This window comes from Delphinapterus leucas, chromosome 7 (assembly GCF_059928025.1).
Source record: "Delphinapterus leucas isolate spDelLeu-1000000601 "Yukka" chromosome 7, BTC_Dleu_Yukka2, whole genome shotgun sequence".
In the NCBI taxonomy this organism is placed as follows: Eukaryota; Metazoa; Chordata; class Mammalia; order Artiodactyla; family Monodontidae; genus Delphinapterus; species Delphinapterus leucas.
In genome coordinates this window covers 46,017,813-46,038,635 of record NC_143135.1, presented here as the reverse complement: position 1 = coordinate 46,038,635, position 20,823 = coordinate 46,017,813, and the positions used below count along the sequence as shown (strand labels likewise).

General features: G+C 40.9%; 1 protein-coding gene across 2 annotated transcripts in view; it reads right to left on the bottom strand.

Moving 5' to 3' along the window:
• Window positions 1-19,083, bottom strand: part of DENND5A (DENN domain containing 5A) — a 108,061-nt gene extending 88,978 nt beyond the window's left edge. Inside the window, exon 1 of one of the 2 annotated variants that reach the window (XM_089915184.1) lies at window positions 18,721-19,083. In XM_089915184.1, the coding sequence (XP_089771310.1) occupies window positions 18,721-18,832 (112 nt within the window). In that variant the 5' untranslated portion in view covers window positions 18,833-19,083. The remainder of the gene's footprint in view (window positions 1-18,720) is intronic. The other variant, XM_022563186.3, reaches the window with a different exon arrangement.
• Window positions 19,084-20,823: the final 1,740 nt, after the last annotated feature.

The window sequence follows — 20,823 nt, the reverse complement described above, 5'->3', positions numbered from 1 at the left end:
AGATACTATAATAGTGGAAGAAATAGGACTTTAATGACAGCAAATCTAAATTCAAATACTAGTTCCATGTCTTGTTGAATTTTAAGTAATCTGCCTAAGGTCTCTCTTCTATAAATCTCAGTTTCCTCACCTGTAATGCAGGGATAATAATACCTATTTCATAGGCGTATTGAGAGGACTGAGTGTGTAAATATGTGTAACGCATATGGGACATACTTGTATGGAGCACAAGAGGCAGAAAAATAGCCATACATGCAAGAATCACATCTAAATCTTCAACCATGAAAACAAGACACAGAAATGCCCTGGAAATTCCCAAATGCTTCCGCAAAAGGAAGCCTCTACTGCATGAAAGTGACAGCATTTATCTGCTTCACAGAATGAGTACCAAAGCAGAACCCAGAGCAGGAAACATGGCTGTACCAAAAACACTAAAATGTCCCTAAATCCAAATTTCAAGCCACAGCTCACAAGGAAGCACCCAACAGTCTTCTTTCCCAGAGTGCCAAGATTTAAGAATCTGGGAACCTCCTGTCAGGTTACCCTCAGTAACAGAAGAGAATTATCTTCACCCTTAAGGCCTTTTATACTAACAACCTTTTTTTTTACAGAGTTTCCTAAACTACTAAAATTTTGCCAATTGGTACTAAATCAAAGAACAATGACTGGGCTTCCCTGGTGGTGCAGTGGTTAAGAATCCGCTTGAAAGAAAAAGAAAAAAAAGAATCCGCCTGCCAATGCAGGGGACACAGGTTCAAGTCCTGGTCCGGGAAGATCCCACATGCTGTGGAACAAGTAAGTCAGTGCTCCACAACTACTGAGCCTGCGCTCTAGAGCCCATGAACTACAACTACTGAAGCCCGCGTGCCTAGAGCCCGTGCTCCGCAACAAGAGAAGCCACTGCAATGAGAAGCCTGCGCACCGCAACGAAGAGTAGCCCCCGCTCGCCACAACTAGAGAAAGCCCGTGCACAGCAACAAAGACCCAATGCAGCCAAAAATAAATTAAATAAATAAATTTTTTTAAAAAAAGAACAATGACTAACATTTGTTTTACTAAATGTGCATTAAAAGCACTGTTATTGGTCATTTCAAAGCCTTGTTGTACTTTAGGCCCAGCTGTGGGAGCAATGGAAATGTTTCTCTTTCACTCTACAGAATGCTGATAAATGGTTCGCGCCCGTGCACGCAGACACACACACACACACACACACACACACACACACATATACACACAGAGATGGGGGAGCTTTTTCAGGCAGTACAGAATTGTGTTATAGCATAGTGCTTAACAGAGTTAGCTCTGGGATTTCAGATCTAAATGTGAAAGGTAAAACAATAAAAGCTTTAGAAGGAAACACAGAACATCTTTGTGACCCTGCAATAGCAAAGATATCTTAAACAGAATACAAGATGCATGAAACATAAAGAGAGAAAACTGATAAAATGGATTATATTATAACTAAAAATTTCTGTTCTTTAAAAGTCACCGTGAAGAGAATGAAAAGGAAATAAACAAATCACAAGAAGATAACTTGCAATACATATAACTGAAACAAGAAACATACCTAGAAACATATAAAGAATTCCATTAAATCAATAAGGAAAAAAAAGACCACCTAAAAGAAAAATGGCAAAAGACTTGCATACTTCTATAAAGAGGATATACAAATAACGGATAAACCTTTGAGAGGTACTCAACTTCATCAGTCATCCAGAAAACGCAAATTTAAGTAATGCAGTACCACTACATAACCGCTAGAATAGCTAAAATGAAAAGGAAGGAAAATGCTGAGTGTTGGTAAGGATAGGGAGCAACCTACACTCTCATGCACCGCAATTGAGAATGTAAATTGATCCAGCTACTGTGGAAAACAGCACGGCAGTATCTACTAAAGCTGAACATAAACCTATGACCCAGCAACTCCACTCCTAGGTATATACTCAACAGGACGAAGTGCATGTTCACAAAAAAGGCACATACAGGAGATGTTCATAACATATCACTATTGTTAACACTCAAAATCTAGACACTATCCAAGTGTCAACAACAGTGGAATTGAGAGAGAAATTATTGAATAGTTAACACAAAAGGAAACACAGCAGTGAGAATGACCAATCTAAAACTGCATATAACAGTATGAATGAACCTCTCAGACATAATGTTGTGCAAAAAAAAAATCCAGACACAAAAGAGCACATAGCGTATGGTTACATTTATATAAAATACAAAGACAGGCAAAACTAACTGATGCTGTTAGAAGTCAGAACAGTGGTTACCTTTGGTGGGTGGGAGGGCAATTACGGACTGGAAGAAGCACAAGGAAGGATTCTGGGGTTCTGGCAACATGGGTGTGCTCAGTTTGTGAAAATATATCACAGTGTACACTTTGACGTGTACTTTACTGTGTTTGTTTGTTTCCTTAGTAAAGTTTTACTATTTTTTTAAAGCATAAACTCCAGATTCTGACAGATCTGAGTTCGAACCCCAGCCTTTCTGTATATTAGCTGTATAACCTCAGGCAAATTGTGTTGTGCCTCAGTTTCCTCGTCCATAAAATGGGAAAAATAAAACTTCTCTCATATGGTTGCTAACAGGCCCAAATGAGATAATGTATGTAGCACTATTACCCCATTTCCACTTCCCAACAATGTCAGAATTATATAGAAAATTAAGTGATGCAAAGAATAAAAATGTTAGCAATAGCAAACATTTAATGGATACTCATCATGTGCCAGGCACTATTCCAAGCCATTTAATGTATTAACTTATTTAATCCTACAAAATCCCTAAGAGATAGGTTTTATTTCCACTTTAAAAACGAAGTAACTAGGGCTTCCCTGGTGGCACAGTGGTTGACAGTCCGCCTGCCAATGCAGGGGACACAGGTTCCAGCCCTGGCCCTGGAAGATCTCACATGCTGCGGAGCAACTAAGCCCGTGTGCCACAACTACTGAACCTGCATTCTAGAGCCCACGAGCCACAACCACTGAGCCCACGTGCCACAACTACTGAAGCCCACGCACCTGGAGCCCGTGCTCTGCAACAAGAGAAGCCACCACAATGAGAAGCCTGTGCACCACGATGAAGAGTGGCCCCCACTTGCCGCAACTAGAGAAACCCGCGTGCAGCAACAAAGACCCAACGCAGCCAAAAATAAATAAAATAAATAAATTTACAAAAAAAAAAATGAAGTAATTAAAACAGAGAAGTAAATCACCCAAGGTCACACAAACAGTAAATGGAGGATTCTGATCCAGGTGACAGATGTAACTTTTAGGCTACACTATATCCTTTACTATCCCAGCAGAGAACCTCAGCTTTAAGGAGAGGAGACCAATATAGATACAGATATAGATTCACAAATATTTACTTCTTTAACAGTTTGCACAGTTTGTATACCATATCATGGGAAAAAACACTCACCTAAGAATTAAGAGACCCCAAATTCAAGTTTCAGTGCTAAGTTAACTAACCAGCTGTGGGAACCCAGACAAATTATTCAAAACCCTCCCAGCCACATGTTCTTCCTCTGTAAAATGAGAGGTTTGGAAAGTCTAACCAGCTCTTGCTTCTCTTTTATGAGCCTTTGTTGCCTATATTAAAAGAATATAGCACAAATACAAGGCCTAGATAAGACAGTAATTACTGATGACAATGACAACATATCTGACTGGTTCCAACATCACTGTGCTAAAGAAATACTTTATTATACATAAGAATGTTCTACCAAAACAGAAGTTTGATTTTTGTCGGAGTTACATGGCTTCTGTCAAATATAACTGGACCTAAGTCATTTTTATCCTAAAATCCTATGGTATAACACTGTAAATCAACTATACTGTAATTTAAAAAAACAGTCCTAGAGAGTTCCCTGGCAGTCCAGGGGTTAGGACTCAGCACTTTCATTGCCATGCCCCAGGTTCAATCCCCGGTCAGGGAACTAAGATCCCACAAGCTGCGCAGCACGGCCAAAAAAAGTCCAATGGTATTTCTTTCTTTTTTTTTTTTTTTTGCGGTACGCAGGCCTCTCACTGTTGTGGCCTCTCCCGTTGTGGAGCACAGGCTCCGGACGCGCAGGCTCAGCAGCCATGGCTCACGGGCCCAGCCGCTCCGCGACATGTGGGATCTTCCCGGACCGGGGCACGAACCCGTGTCCCCTGCATCGGCAGGCGGACTCTCAACCACTGCGCCACCAGGGAAGTCCTCCAATGGTATTTCTGAATGCCAAGTGTAGTAACAGTACAGAGCAATGGTGATATTAGTTTCTTCTTCCCTAAGTATTCTTCCTAGGCTCTCCTTTTTACTCCTCTCTGCTTCTTGCTCACACTTAGAGAAATTCAAGACCTACCCTTTAGCCCCTCTGTAGTGGGTGGAATGCTGGCCCCAAAAAAGATATGTCCACATCGTACTCCCCAGAACCCATGAATATTATCTTATTTGAAAAGATCTTTACAGATGTTATCAAAGATCTTGAGATGAGAAGATCATCCTGAATTAGCTGAGTGGGCTCTAAATCCAAAGAGAAGTATCCTTATAAGATAGACACACAGAGAAGACACAAAGGTGATGGTGATGTGAAGATGTGAGTGATGTGGCCAGAAGCTAAGAAATGCAGCCACCAGAAGCTGGGAGAGGCAAAGAATTATTCTCCCCAAAGGCCCTCTGAGGGAATGCAGCCTGCTGCCACCTTGAATTTGGACTTCTGGCCTCCAGAACAGAGGAGGAAAAAAAAAAATCACTATTGTTTTAAGCCGCCCAGTTTATGGTAATCTGTTGCAGCAGTCATAGGAAACTAATACACCCTCCAAACCGCATTTTTTTACCCCCTACTTCTGTAGCTAACTCACCAGCTTTCCTAAGCAAAAGAAATCCATAATTATCCTTCAAAAGCAGCCTAACCTCAACCCTCCCCAATCCCCCACAAAAAAAGAGCAATAAAAGAAATTATAAAAAGCATACACAGACAATTCACGATAAGAACACAAAGGATTAATAAGTAGCTTTTTTAAAAATCTACCTTAGTAGTAGTCAAAGAAATACAGATTAAAACATAATGATATCCCAAAAAAGGAAAATAATGAGAATTAGTGAGGATGTGGAGAAAGTAGAGCCCTCGTGTGTTGACAGTCTGAATGTAAAATGGTGCAGTCACTGTGGAAAACAGTTTGGCAGTTCTTCAAAAGATTAAACACAGAGTTACCATATGACCCAACAATTCCACTCCTGGGTGTATACTCAAACAGATGTTCCTACAGAACCTTGAACACAAATGCTCATAGCAGCACTATTCATAATAGCCAAAAAGTGGAAACAACCCAAATGTCCATCAAGAGATGAATGAATAAACATTCATACATACAATAATAACCATATAATGGAGGGAATGAGGTACTAATTTATGCTACAACATGGATAAACCTTGGAAACATTATGCTAAGTGAAAGAAGCCAGTCACAAAAGGCCATATATTGTATGATTCCATTTATATTAAGTATCCAGAATAGGCAAATTCAAAGAAATGGAGAGCAGATTAGAGGTTGCCAGGGGTTTGGGGGAGGGAGGAATAGGGAGTGACTGTTCAATGAGTACAGGTTTCCTTTTGGGGTGATGAACATGTTATATATACCATAATGGTGATGACTGCACAATATTGTGAAATGTACTAAATGCCACTGAACTATGTTAAATGGTTAAAATGGTAAATTTTGTTATGTGTAATCTACCACCCCCCCCAAAAATATATATATATATATACATAAATGATGGCAAGCTAGAAGTGAGCATAAATTGGTAGAGCACTTCCAAGAAGAAATTCATCATTACACATGAAATGTGCTTAAAGGTTCATCTAATTTGACTTAATAACTGTCTTACTGTTATATATACTAAAGCAGCAGACACTCACAGATTTGTATAAAGTTATAAACAAACCACTCAAGTGCCAAGTAATCATTAAAATTTTACAATTCACTCATACTTTGGAATCAAATAACAATTAAAATCATGTTTATGAAGAATACTTAATGGCATGAGAAAACTATTCAAGACATATTTAAAAACATGTGAAAATGATCAACATATAATAATAAATTTAAAAAGCAGGATACAACATTTTTTTCTCTTATGATCTCAATTTTATAACTCTATATTAGTGTACATATATTGTTTTTCACTGCAAGTGTTTCTGAGGTATTTCCTGAGAATCAAAATATTCCTAATAGATAAAGTTTCTGCAAATCAATGAGAAAAATATAAACAACACAACAGAAATATGAACAAAAGGACTGAACAGGTAATTCATTGAAGGAGTGAAACATGAAATACACAAGTGTACATGAAATATATGAAAAGATACTCAGCCTCACAAATAGTTAAATTTAGATTAAAACACACATTTTCTTCCCAGCAGATTGAAAACATTTTAGAAAAGCAGTTAATATTTCGTTGCAGATATAGAGAAAAAATTGGTAGAATCTTATTGTTGGTGAGAGGCTAACCTTTTGAAGAGGGCGATTAGGCAATATCTATTAAAACTTAAAATATACATTATTCCTTGGACTCACAGAGTCTAGTTTTACCAATTAATCCCATACAATGACTCCCACAAGTGTAAAAATACTTGTACAAGGGTATTTGATAAAATAAAAATTTGAATATATTCACCAGAAAGATCTTTGTACTGATGTGGGATATTTTTTAAGATGTTATTTATAAATATATAGAATGTTATAATTTGAAATAAATCCCCTTTTTACTTCAGCTTGTTTGAATGAGTTTCTATTACTTGTAATTAATTAACTCTTAACTAGGCACAATAAAATTTCAGGAGAATACTTGCTGATATTGAGAAATACTCATGACAGGACATTAAGTGAAAAAAAAAATCAAAACATAAAATGTTTACATTTCGCCTTATCACAGTATGTAAAAGTATACACACTACACCCACATATAGTAAAAACTGGAAAGAATATCGGTGATGATTATACACATGTAAACATATGTAAAAATACATCAAGCTATATACTTAGGACTTGTGCTTAAGGCAGACTGCAATACGAATTTTTAAGAATTGGAAGGAACTACAAAAAGACATCAAAATGCTACAAGCTTAATTCTGAATAGTCACTCGTGAGTGACTTATTTCTGTACCTTTCTATAATTTCTAAGTTCCCTATAAGAAATGTACTTTATAATTTAAAGTTTTATTTTTAGAGAGAGAAAATAACACTCCTTACATGGTTGACCTTCAAATATGTTTTTTCCAAACCTCAGAGTCTATAACTTATGTATAGGCCAAAGGTGTTTTTGTACATATTAAATGAGCATTGAACTAATCAATGAATACATGAGAGACCATGTTTTTGTTCAGGGTCACAGCCAGAGCTAAACCCTCTACAGCAAATTTTGCAAGACATAAACTACAAAGCTAGAGAACAGAATACTCTTTCCCTCTCCTGAACCCCAGCAACACCTCATTATCTGCTCCTCACTTAAGGAACTGATCCTTTTCCACAGCTATTGGTTTATGTATGCCTGACTTGTCAGAAGACTATGAGCTCCACAAGAACAGCAACTCTATCTCACACATGTATGCAAACAAATGTCCCATCACTAAGTTGGTCTTTCAATAACAGAAAGGTATATGGTAGAGGACTTTAGAGACAGGGAAAAAAGGTTCCTAATTCTTGCTATGGGAACTCAAGCATGTTATTTAAATTCCCTGCACTTTAGTTTCCTAATCCGTAAAGTGAGGATAATGTCATTTGGTACCTAGAATTGAAATGTATTCACTAAACAATAAATAGCTATTAATTTAGTTATCAGGGATTGAACAGTTTACTCTAGCCTCATTTCCTTGCCTGTGTTCCCCATTAACTACAGTGTACTTGTGAGTGGGATGGTCAGCAGAGGCTAGTACAAAAGTGGGTAGAACAAAGCTAACTGGTCCTTACGAAGACTGACTCAATGACCCTGGCCTTATTAAATTCATCACACTCATAACCAACTGAGCTAAGCAGCCAACAGAGCTAGACCAGGAGACCAACAATCCTCCACAAAACACTAAACATTCTTCTAGAAGATAAAACTACAGATGCTTAAATACCAACTTTCCACACAATAAAAGTGCTGTGGAAAGAATGTGTTTCACAGAGATGTGAGAAAATGGGGGTAAAAGAAGAATACTAGCTTAATTACTTAGCAAAGAAAGGGATTAAATACCATTTGAACATACAGAACCTCAGAGCTAAGCAAAACTGGATAGATGTCAGTTTAGCAGGTGATACTTCTAGGTAATCGTTTTATTTTTCCCAATAAGAGGTTGTGATCCTAAGTCCATGGGACTGGTTAAATAAACTAAAACTAGATTCATTTAAAAAAAAAAAAGGTTCATCTGAACTATTATAAAATTTAGCTTTATACATTAAAAATTACAAAATAATCACAGTGCAATACAAAATGCCTCTCACATCACCATCTTACCTCTAAATCTGACGTTGGCCCTCAGCTTTTTGGGTATGGGTAAACAATCATTGCTACTTTTCTCCTCTACAAACCCCACCTTCTTAATTACTTAGCACTTAGAAAAGTTGTGGAAGTCTGGCTTCTTTAAGTTCTAAAAAGTTAAGTACTATGCCTTATATCAGAAAAATATATACATATGATTACATATAATTCTTTGAAAATCTGAATAAGCAGCCTTTACCTTTTCATAATTAATACAAATCTTTATCAAATACCTACTATGTAAAGCATTTCTTCTAGCAAAGCTCAGAAATTTGTCTACCTGACTCTGGGACAAGAGAAGTTATAACATAGTTCTGTAATTTTTTAATTTGTATAATAACCTACGGTTTTTATAATCAGGACAAAAAATTTTAATGCAATGGTCATTGTCAAATAAAGACTCCAGGGAAGGGACTTCCCTGGTGGTCCAGTGGTTAAGAATCCATCTTGCAATGCAGGGGACGTCTGTTTGATCCCTGGTCAGGGAAATAAGATCCCACATGCCACGGGGCAACTAAGCCCATGCTCCACAACTAATGAGCTTGCGCACCACAACTAATGAACCTGTGTGCCACAACTAGAGAGAAGCCCACACACTGCAACAAAGGGCCCACGCGCTGCAACAAAAGATCCCGCGTGCCACAACTAAGACCTGATGCAGCCAAAAAATAAATAAATACTTTTTTTTTTTTTTTTTTAATAAATACTTTTTTAAATTAAAAAAAAAAAAAAGACTATGGGGAAAACAAGAAAAGAGACATTTAACTTACTCAAAATAAAACCTCTGGTTTTCTTCAACAATATAACAATAATTAATACCTATCTTCATGACATTGTTAGAAAGCCATTATTCTAAAACTACAAAAATAAAGAAAAAAAGGACACCAGAGATGACACAACTGAGAAAGGAACCAATTCTTTTGACATTCCTGGAGAGTAATTCTAATGTATTACTGTTTTTAATGAATGTAATTTGTTGTAAATTGGGTTTATCCACTTATAAATCATGGCTTATGATTATTATTTCTAAATCATTTCCTTCTCTGTATTCCTGACTTTAAAAATCCTGAAAGTTTCTTTACAATAGCCAGGTCATGGAAGCAACCTAAATGCCCATCGACAGACGAATGGATAAAGAAGATGTAGTACGTATATACAATGGAATATTACTCAGCCATAAAAAGGAACGAAATTGGGTCACTTGTAGAGACGTGGATGGATCTAGAGACTGTCATACAGAGTGAAGTAAGTCAGAAAGAGAAAAACAAATATCGTATATTAACGCATATATGTAGAACCTAGAAAAATGGTACAGATGAACCGGTTTGCAGGGTAGAAATAGAGACACAGATGCAGAGAACAAACGTATGGACACCAAGGGGAGAAAGTGGCAGGGGAGGTGGTGGTGGTAGGATGGATTGGGAGATTGGGATTGACATGTATACACTAATATGTATAAAATAGATAAGTAATAAGAACCTGCTGTATAAAAAAATAAATTAAATAAAATACAAAAAATCCTGAAAGTTTCTTAGTTGCTTCCCATTATCTTTCATTGTAAAGAATATGGTAAATCAGAAGTCATAGCCAGCACCCAACAACAACCACAAAAAGATGCAACCTGCAGGTTACACTGAGGGATTTCTGAGGTTAGTAGGTGCAAACCTGTTTTTTATCTTTTCAAAGAAAACAGACCTCAGACAAACAGTATAAAACATCCTGAAACAGCCACACAAAAAACAGAACTTCTTAGAAACAAAGCCCCAGTAACTATTTGGTCTAAGAAAAACATTTCCAGAACTGATAAGAATGGGGAGACAGGAAAATATATATATAAAAAATAACAACCAGCCTTAACTACAATTCAAAAAACGAGTGACCTGACTCCTCCCCTGACAGAGTTCCTCTACTGCATTGTGGGTTGGGGACTGATCAAAGAGGCCATGCCACAGCTCTGCCACTCAATGATTAAGCCATTGCTTCAATATACCCAAATCTATCATTTTAAAAGAATAATCTCGGGAATTCCCTGGCGGTCCAGTGGTTAGGACTCTGGGCTTTCATTGCTGAGGGCTCAGGTTCAATCCCTGGTCGGGGAACTAAGATCCCAAAAGCCATATGACGCAGCCAAAAAAAAAAAAAAAAAGAATAATCTCATCACTGGTGAGACAGCAGACAGAAGACCTGGATTCTAACAGTTCTTTCTAACTTTCTGGGTAACAGTGGACAAAAAATTATATTTTCAAATGGGACTGAAAATATTAAAAACTGTTTTAAAACTATTACATCTTATTTTTTTCTAATTTTATTTTTTTTTTTTGGCTGTGTTGGGTCTTCGTTTCTGTGCATGGGCTTTCTCTAGTTGTGGCGAGCAGGGGCCAGTCTTCATCGCGGTGCGCAGGCCTCTCACTGTCGCAGCCTCTCTTGCTGTGGAGCACAAGCTCCAGACGCGCAGGCTCAATAGTTGTGGCTCAAGGGCCTAGTTGCTCCGCGGCATGTGGGATCTTCCCAGACCAGGGCTCGAACCCATGTCCGCTGCACTGGCAGGCAGATTCTCAACCACTGTGCCACCAGGGAAGCCCAAAAACTATTAAATCATTTACAAATATTAATCATTACCATCTGTCAAAAGTGGTGGCTGGACTATCTCAGATCTAGCTCTGACAGTTTTTGATTCTGTGACCAATATAAATGAATGCACACTTATATTATGTTTTGCCACCTAGAAGTAGTTTAGAAAACAAGAAATCCCACACTCACAGAGGGATGAAGCTTAATAAGAGGAACCTCCACACATCTTATCCCTGCTCACAGCCTCTCAGCACTCCATGAAAACATTTTAGACTAACGCAGCTAGTTCAGCCCATTCAGTAGACCACAGATGGACTAGCAAAATTTTGACCTGAATTGCCCATCACACTAATGAACAAAAGAAACAAACAAGAATTACTAACCTGGCTCTCTTTAACAAGAAACTATGATAGATCCCGTGGATGACCATCAAGCAAATATCCTAAGTATAACATTTGAGAAACTTGATGGTCTAAACCATAGCTGTTCCCATCTAACTTCCTGGAGCCATACCCGACCCCTTGGAAGCACACTTGGAAGAAAACAGCTTGAAAGCTAGCACATGCCCTCGTTTTCCACCACGACAGGACTCTGACACTCACAAACCCAGTCCAGGGTTCTGTATACTCTAAACTAAAATCAGTCATTACAAAACATCTGGAACATAGACATTTGACCAGTAATTGCCTCACTTAATAACTTTTGAGAACTAAACCTAAAAATCTGGCAACGATAGTCTCTGTGTAATCACTGAATTCCACAAGAAGTCACGAGCTTCTAAAGGGCAAGGCTTTCTCTCTTTTACTAGGTCCTATGCCATATCAGCAGTAACCTAAAACATATCAATATAGGTTCCCTCATGTGTACCTAGGTTCCTAAGAGACCTCTAAGACCACCTGACAGTAATTCAAATCCAGAATTTGGCAACAGGAATTGAGATGCCAACAGGAATTGAGAAGCCAAGCCAAGTACAAGTACACCTTCCACCAGAGTTAGCAAAAAACAACAAGCTTATAAAAGGATATAGGACTGGAAATGGGTATTGCCAAAGGAGGCCCTAGGCAAAGAAAACTATTTATAATCTAGTACAGAAGGAAGGAAGGGCGGAACAGAGTCTCAGAATTTGGTTTAAGCACGAAACACTGTGACTCGGGATTTCCTCCTAAGAAGAGAGGAGCAGAGCCCCATTGTTATTAAAGTAAAATCCACTTACCTTCAATGTGATCCTCCCTACCTGAGAGAGTGTGAAGTAGGGTGCTCTTATGTTAAAAATATAGCCTCTCCAACTAAATTTAGCATATAATTTTAAATCACCTTGGGGCTGCTCTGTAATTGTTTTCTGTGTGCTAGTAGTGTCTCTCTTGACTTCTTATTTGCTCTACCTTATAAAAGGAAACACATGACCTAACTTAGGAAATCTCCCCCTTCTACCCTGAACTCCGGAAGTATCCACAGATGCCTGAGGTAAGCTACCAGGATTTGAGTTTTGCTTCAGCTAGGAGTCTGAGCTTCAGAGCAGGGATGCCTTTATAAAATGATCATGAGAGAATCTGTGCTGAATTGACCAGACTGGTAGAGGAAAATAAAAATTGAGGTTATTTCAAATTGACTCCCTGTTTGAAACTGGCTCATCAAACTTTTTATACCCACTTCATCTCTGAGGTAACTTTTTTTTTCTTTTAAATAAGATATCCTTCTTAGTCATCAAGAATATGCAAATAAAAATCACACTGAGATACCCACTTCACACCCACTAGGATGCCCATGATCAAAAAGATAATAAGTGTTGGTGAGGATAGAGTGTGGAACCCTCAAACACTGCTAGTGGAAATGTAAACCAGTGCAGCTGTTTTGGAAAAGGGTCTGCAATTTCTCAAAAGGTTAAACATACAATTGCCACATGACTCAGCTATTCCACTCCTAGGTATATACCTAAGAGATATGAAAACATATGTCCACACAAAAATATGTACACAAATGTCTACAGTAGCATTATTTATAATAACCAAAAAGTATATAAACAACCCAATGTCCATCAACTTATGATAAGTAAAATGTGGTATAATTATACAATAGCATTCAGTCATAAAAAGAAATGATACATGCTACAACATAGATGAACCTTGAAAACATGCTAGGTGAAAGAAGCCAATCACAAAAGACCATATATTGTGATTCCATTTATATGTAATGTCCAGAATAGACAAATCCATAAAGATCAAAGGTAGATTAGTGGTTCCCAATCAACCTACTGCCCTCAAGCTCTCTTCTTGCTCCAACTCATCAGCACCTGTTTTTACGAAATTATAAGTACAATAACAAAAATAACTTTCATTTTAATAAAAGGTCTAGAAGGATCTATATTAAAATGTTAACTACTATGAAGAGATTAAGTTTTTCTTATTATCATGGATGTGAAGAATAATGATGTGAACTAGTACCGATTTGGTGATAAGAAAATAAAAGTTTTTTCACCCAAGGAGGAAAAAACAAAGTAGATTAGTGGTGGCTTAAAGCTGGGATGTTAGGGAGTTGGAAGGATATGGGAAGTAACTGCTAAAGGGTATAGGTTTTGGGGGGAGAGTGATGAAAATATTCTAAAGTTGACTTTAGTCATGATTTCACAACTCTGTGAATATACTAAAAAACACTGAATTGTGTACTTTAAATAGGAGAATTAAATCTCAATAAAGATTTTTTATATATTAGAGAGAGAAAGATAAGACACATATATAAGTGATAAAGCAACTGGAGCAAAATGTTAACAGTGAATCTGGAAAAAGGATGTACTGAAGTTCTTTGTACCATTCATGTCAATGTTTGGTGTGAAATTACATTAAAAGAAAAAGCTAGGCTTCCCTGGTGGCGCAGTGGTTGGGAATCCGCCTGTCAACGCAGGGGACACAGGTTCGAACCCTGGTCTGGGAAGATCCACATGCCACGGGGCAAATAGGCCCGTGAGCCACAACTACTGAGCCAGTGCGCCACAACTACTGAAGCCCACGCACCTAGAGCCCGTGCTCCTCAACAAGAGAAGCCACCGCAATGAGAAGCCCGCGCACCGCAACGAAGAGTAACCCCCACTCACTGCAACCAGAGAAGAGCCCGCGCGCAGCAACAAAGACCCAAAGCAGCCAAAAATAAATAAAACAATTTTTTTAAAATATGTTAAAAAAGAAAAAGCTAAAAAAAATTAAGATCTCGGGCTTCCCTGGTGCCGCAGTGGTTGAGAGTCCGCCTGCCGATGCAGGGGACACGGGTTCGTGCCCCGGTCCGGGAAGATCCCAAATGGCGCGCAGCAGCTGGGCCCATGAGCCATGGCCGCTGAGCCTGCACGTCCGGAGTCTGTGCTCCGCAACGGGAGAGGCCACAACAGTGAGAGGCCCGCATACCACAAAAAAAAAAAAAATTAAGATCTCTCTCTTGATAATCATGCACAGTATTCTTGCTTAACATGAAACGGAAACCTGCACTAGACAAAACTGCCATGTCTGCTCCCACCCCTGCCAGACAAGTATTTTACTTGTCTCCCCCACACTCATCAAACTACTGCAAAGCATGCAAAGCAGCACTCCAGTAGCAGAAAAGAAGGATAAAACATGGCAAGGGAGACAAATATTCTCCAACTTTCTCAGAGCCTCAGTTTCCTCATCTGCAAAGTCAGAAGGTTATATAGTCTCTAAGAGAGCTTCCATGTTTGACATTCCATGATTCTGTTGTTCTAATTTCATTGCCCAATATAGTTAAGGAGAAGTATGATCTGACCAGTCCTCTGGCTTTCCTGGACAGGGAGCATTTTTTCTCTCTTCTAATGATGACATTAAGGATGATTTCAGGGTATGTCAGTGTTCTAAGCAGGTTCATACAGGACACTGGCCAGTTTCCCAACTATCTATGTTCCTAAGCCCTCTCTTCAATTCTTGGCAAGACCCACCACTCAGAGCCTGGGAAACTGCAGTAGTGGATGCATAAACCTAGGATACTTATATCTCAATGCTGGGTGCAGGTCAGTGCAGAGGAACGTAAAGATTCCATAGTAAGAAATAGGTTACTAGCATTCTGGAAACTTAACTCTCAGGCAGAGATAGGGAAACTAAACTCAGGAGTCCCATGTCATGGTAAACCTTCTCCTGCAGTTACCTGGTGGTGACCATAAGAAGAAAAATGGAAAATGAAGATGCCCAAAACACCCATTCATCAAAGAGGCAGAAAGAGGGACTGGACTCTACTACCATCTGCCTCCCCACTTAGAATGGGCCAACAATAATGAAAAATCAAAATCAAAAATGTTTCTTCCAGATGTGCTTATCTCCTTGACAAACTCAAAAAGCTAACAAGCAGATACCATTTCTTAAAGTTGGCTAGACTTCTGCTTCACCAATAGATTACCCTTCTCTCCTTCAACCCAAAGTACTCCCTCAACTAACCAGAAGAGAAAACAAAATTAATTTTCATATCTTCCTCTGTTCCTTGCACAACAAATAACTACATGACTTGCCTAAATGCTTAAGTCTAGAGGAAAGGGGAGAGGTGACATGGAGAGACTCCTATAAATTCAATGATCAGAGTCTATATTCAACACAGCAAGCTCTATGCTTATTGCTGCAAACAGAAAAAAATGAATCTTAACCTTTCTCCATAAAGCCAGAAGGAACACTGAGCATCTCTGATCTGCTTGTTCTGGATTCACTCCTAGAGTATAGAAGCTATCTGATGTATATAACTTAATTTGCTTGGAGAGAACATAGACTCCTTGGTACCTCCCTAGAGAACCTGGGTGCAATTCACAATTTCCTGTAGTTTCATTTACTATGACATCATCAGTTTAGGAGCTATAAGGCAGAGAGAAAATGCACCCTGGAGAGTCTCAAGACTGACCCACAAAGAGCTATTTGTAGTATGTTTTGTTTTCCTCAAAGATTCCCTCTGGGTAGTCCAGATTCCCCTATCAACCCACCAGAAATGAAATGAAGGAAAAGAAGAAATCCTTCAATCAATGCTTATTCTAACAAAGGCCACCTATTGAATAAATAGTCTTGGCATTCCACTACTGCAACCACACTTAAAAAGATAGAAAAATACCCTTCCTTACACATTTTATACAGCTCATCCCCCCCTTCTTTATTCTCTCAATAAGCTTTCACAGGTATATAATTTGAGCTTGCTGAAAAGCCACATAATTAACAGATATTCACTAAAAGAGAAATAACCTTTTGAGAATCTACTTGATGAGACACTTTTTATTTACATTCTCTTTTTCATAGATGAGGACCCCAGCAGAGTTATCTAACTTGGCCCCCAGTCACAGAATTAGTCAACAGCAGAGCAAGAATGTTTAACCCCAAAACCCATGCTCTCACTGACAAATCACTTCCCGGCTCCACTCCTAAGCTTTATCATTTGCAAAACATTCTCTTTATTTTTGAAAATCGAATGTCTATAAAATTTAATAGACACTTAAAAGCACAACATAAAAATAACACTGGTTTATTCCACCAATTTAAAGTTTCTTTTACTGGGGAGAACTGTGTCATTTTTAGTCTTTCTCAACATGTTAGTGTTTTCTAAAGACCCAGCCAAGCAATGAGATGCAGTTTAGTGTCACGAGAGGAGCACTGGATCAAAGTCAAGCAATTAACTAGCAGGACGTAGGCCCTACTGTCCTTCCTGGGCCTCATTTTCCTCTCTGAGGTCCCTTCTAGTTCCAGTACCATGAACTGAATTCCAACAACTATTGACACATCGCAAAGTCACAAATTTAACAAATAGGAAACACAGATGAAAAATTAACATCAGTATTATAAAAATTTGAAGACCTAAAAAAGTGAAAAACTACCCCAACAAGAGGCCTAGTATTAACTGTATTACTGATTCATGATTTTTTCTCCACCTGCTCTATTGATTTGAGGAAATAGTGTATTTGCTCTGACCTTGCTAAAGGTCATCAATTTATCACTTTTTTAGAAGTCCATTTTGACAAATAGGACAATCTAAAAGAAATGGATAAATTTCTAGAAACATACAACCTAACCAGACGGAATCATGAGAAAACAGAAAATCTGAGCAAACCAATAATGAGTAAGGAAATTGAATCAGTAATCAAAAACCTCCCAACAAAGAAAAACCAAGGACCAGATGGTATCCCTAGTGAATTCTACCAAACATTTAAAGAAGAATTAACATCAATCTTTGTCAAACTCTTCCAAAAAACTGAAGAGGTCAGAACACTTCCAAACTCATTTTACGAGGCCACTCTGATACCAAAGCCAGGTAAGGACACTACAAGGAAAAAAAACTATAGGCCAGTATCCCTGATGAATATAGGTGTAAAAATTCTCAGTAAAATATTAACAAACCAAATTCGATAACACATTAAAAGGATCATACACCACGACCAAGTGGGATTTATCCCTGGGATTTAAGAAAGGTTCAACATATGCAAATCAATAAATGTGATACAACACACTTTAAAAAAAAAAGTCCATTTCGAAGTATGCACCTTTTTTTTTTTTTTCATAAGAAACACTGAAATTTTTCTGATGGGGGGAAAAAAACCCACACAAAACCTGTCCTGTCATCTCCGAAGCAAAGTAAAATTAGTCAACAGGATAATCACCTTCAGGAGAGAAACTTTACAGTAAACACATCATGACAGAACAGTAGAAAGCAGTATCTCTCATCAAATCAGGATGACACAACAAACCTCCACCCACATGAAACGTGCAAACTGGACACTCCAGACAAAAACTTTTCCAAACCTTGAGATTCAAAGGGTCCAATGACGGTGCAATGGAGTTCGCGGGGATTTTACAACTCTGACACCGGTGCACTGGAATTCATGGGATTTTACAATTCTGACACTCTTGGGCAATTAGTGCCAAATCTGATCTGGGCCCTATCTTCACTTCCCTACCACTTCCCTTTGAAAGAAGACTTGAGAAGCATCACTACGCAACCCAGGCTCTCCAACTAGGCTGCTGCCCTTTTATTCACAAATGACGCTGGCCTCATAAAGGACATAAATTATTTTCAATAAAATATGGCACGGCCCCGGAGTACAAGCCCTTTCTAGATGTAAGGGAGTTCTCACCCTCCTTGGTGTGGCCCAAGTTCACTTTATTACTTCACGTCCCATCAACCCAGGGGGCCCAGCCCAGCGCTGGGTTAGAACGGTTTTGAGGAACTGCAATCACAGGCTTCTTGGGAAGAGGCCAGATAAACTCACCAAGTTTTTGGGTTTTGTTTTTTGTTTTTTATTTTAAGTCTGGGTGGAACTTACTTTCACCAGGACGTGGGATATCTTCTTCCCTCCCAAATGGGTGTTCGAGGACAAGCTTCCCTTTATTTTATACTAAGTCACTCAACCTTCACCAGACTGTGAACACAACCCTTCTCTCCTCCTCATCCGGGAGGACCTGGCCACAGCTCAGCGGGGAGCAGGGGCCGTTCGGAACCCTCAAGGCTCAGAGCCCCTCGCCCGTTTCCCCTCCTCCAGAGTGACGCACCCTACCCCGCGCCCGCCCTGGGTCCTTCCGACAGACCCTCGCCCTGCTCCCGGGACAAAGCGTAGGTGGGGTGGTTTCCTCAGGGGTCCCCGGCGGCCGCGGGGAAGAAGCCCCGGGCTCAGCGCGCACTCACCCGACAGCTCGTCCGGCTCCAGCCCGGTCTCAGTGTCCAGCCCGCAGATGACAAAGTAGTCGGCGAAGCGACTGGGCGCCGAGCCCCCTCCACCGCCGCCGCCGCCGCTCATGGCGCCGGGGCCGAGCCCGGCCGTGCGGAGCGCGGAGCCTCCGCACCGGGCGCCCGCCCGCCCTCAGGCCGCCCCTCCCGCCGGCGCCGACGCTACCGCGGCTCCGGCCGCCGCCCCCGGCCTTGGCCCGGTCCCCGCGGCCGCCGCGGCTGCCGTGACGGGGCAGGGGGGCACCGGGCCGCCCCGCGCCGCATCCTGGACGCCTTCCCCTCCGCGCCGCCGCCGCCGCCAGCCGAGAGCGCCGCGGACGGAGCTAGCCTGGAAAAGGGCGTAAAGCGCTGAGGAGAACCCGCACCGCGGCCCCCTCCCGCCGCGCCTGCGCAGGCGCCTTCGGGGAGGGGGCGGGCGCCTCGCGGAAAGGATGACGTGATGCTCTTCAGGCAGGCTGGCCGCAGCTTCCCAGGCCGTCTCCGCAGCGCGGCGGGCAACTACTGGGCCGCCCGCAACCTCCACCCCCTCGGGGATGCGACTTCTTTAGGGAAGGCAGAGGAGGTGCGGGATGGATGGACGCATCCCGCAGAGCCGGGACCCTGGCCCACGCTCCGCCTCCCACTGGAGGTCCGGCGATCTCCTGTTTAGACCAGCCCTGTCACAGCAATAGGGTCGCAGGATTGAGCTCGGAAGCTCACCTCATCCTAACTCCAGGAAGCCCACCGGCCTAGATCCCAGATAGCGCCTTCTCCCTGACCCCGCTCCCTAACGTCCACGCCTAGCCCTTTCCCGAGTAGAGCTGAGGATTCCCCCTCTTTTGGCCGAGGTGGATCTGCCCGCCCTATATTTACCCTTGGCTTACAAATGGGGAAACTAAGGCTCAGAAAGAAGCAAGGGCTTTCCCCAAGGTTACATAGAGTCTAAGAGACAAAGCCTGGACCAGAATCCTGGGCTCGTGGTTAGTCCCCGCTCCCTCCCCCCCAGTCCAGCCAGGCCTTTTCCCATGCACCAGGCTGTCCCTTTTTCTCTCCTAGAGCCTCCAGAGACCCATGCCACTTGGGAGCTCCCCTTCTGCTTCTGAGAATTCTCAGTTCCATCCCTGAGTCGGTCCTCCTGAGAGAAGTGGGGGATGAGGAGGAGAAAAACTTGCCTCCTGTTACTTGTGTTGGGACCCCGCAATTTGGTTTCCTACAGAAGCTAAGCAGGAAACTGCAGATCAGAAAACAAGAAGGTAATATGTAGAGTGGTTACTAAAATGGGCTCTAGAAACAATGCTTAGATTTGAATCTGGACTTTATCATTTACTGTGTGACCTTGGGCAATCTCCAGGAGCCAGCAGTCATGTTTTCTGTGAAGATTACATGAGATAAATACGCATACAGGTTAAGTAGTCAGAATAGTGCCTGGAAGTAGAAGGCACTCAATAAATATTAGAGATTATATTATTATTCCAGAAAGAGGTGTGCCTAGGGTTTGCTCTAGCAGGCTGCTGCTAAAGGCCCTAGAAGGCAGCTGGCTTCCCCAAGGGCTGACCCTGGGCTATCTCCTGGGTTTTCTCCTGGGTACCTCTCTTAAGTATTGGTTGCGGGGGGGGGGGGGGGGGGGGGGAGGTGGCTTGGAGGTCACAGCCAATGTCACTTGGAACCATAGTACCTGCTCCTCTTTGTATGTAACCTGCCTGAACTAGTAAGAGAAAAGTGTAGAAAAGGTAGCTTCACAAAGTGCATTTAGGGTGATGCCTCACCCTATCTTGTATGCTGAGGTTGCAGAGACAGTAGAGGAGGTTTAGAGAGCTAAATGGTTACAAAGCACAGAAGAGGGGCATCTTTCCAGGTTGGGGGATGGTCAGGGAAGGCTTCCAGAAGGAGATATAATCCGACCTGAGTTCCAAAGGATCAAAAAGAATTTCTCAAGTAAAAGGGGGAGGAAAGGATGTTTCAGGCAGCGTGTGCAACAACAGGGAGTGACAGATTAAAATGGTTACATACAGGCAACAACAAGTAATTCACTTCTCTGGGAGATAGAGAATTAAAAGGAGATAAAACCAGGGAGAGAGGAGG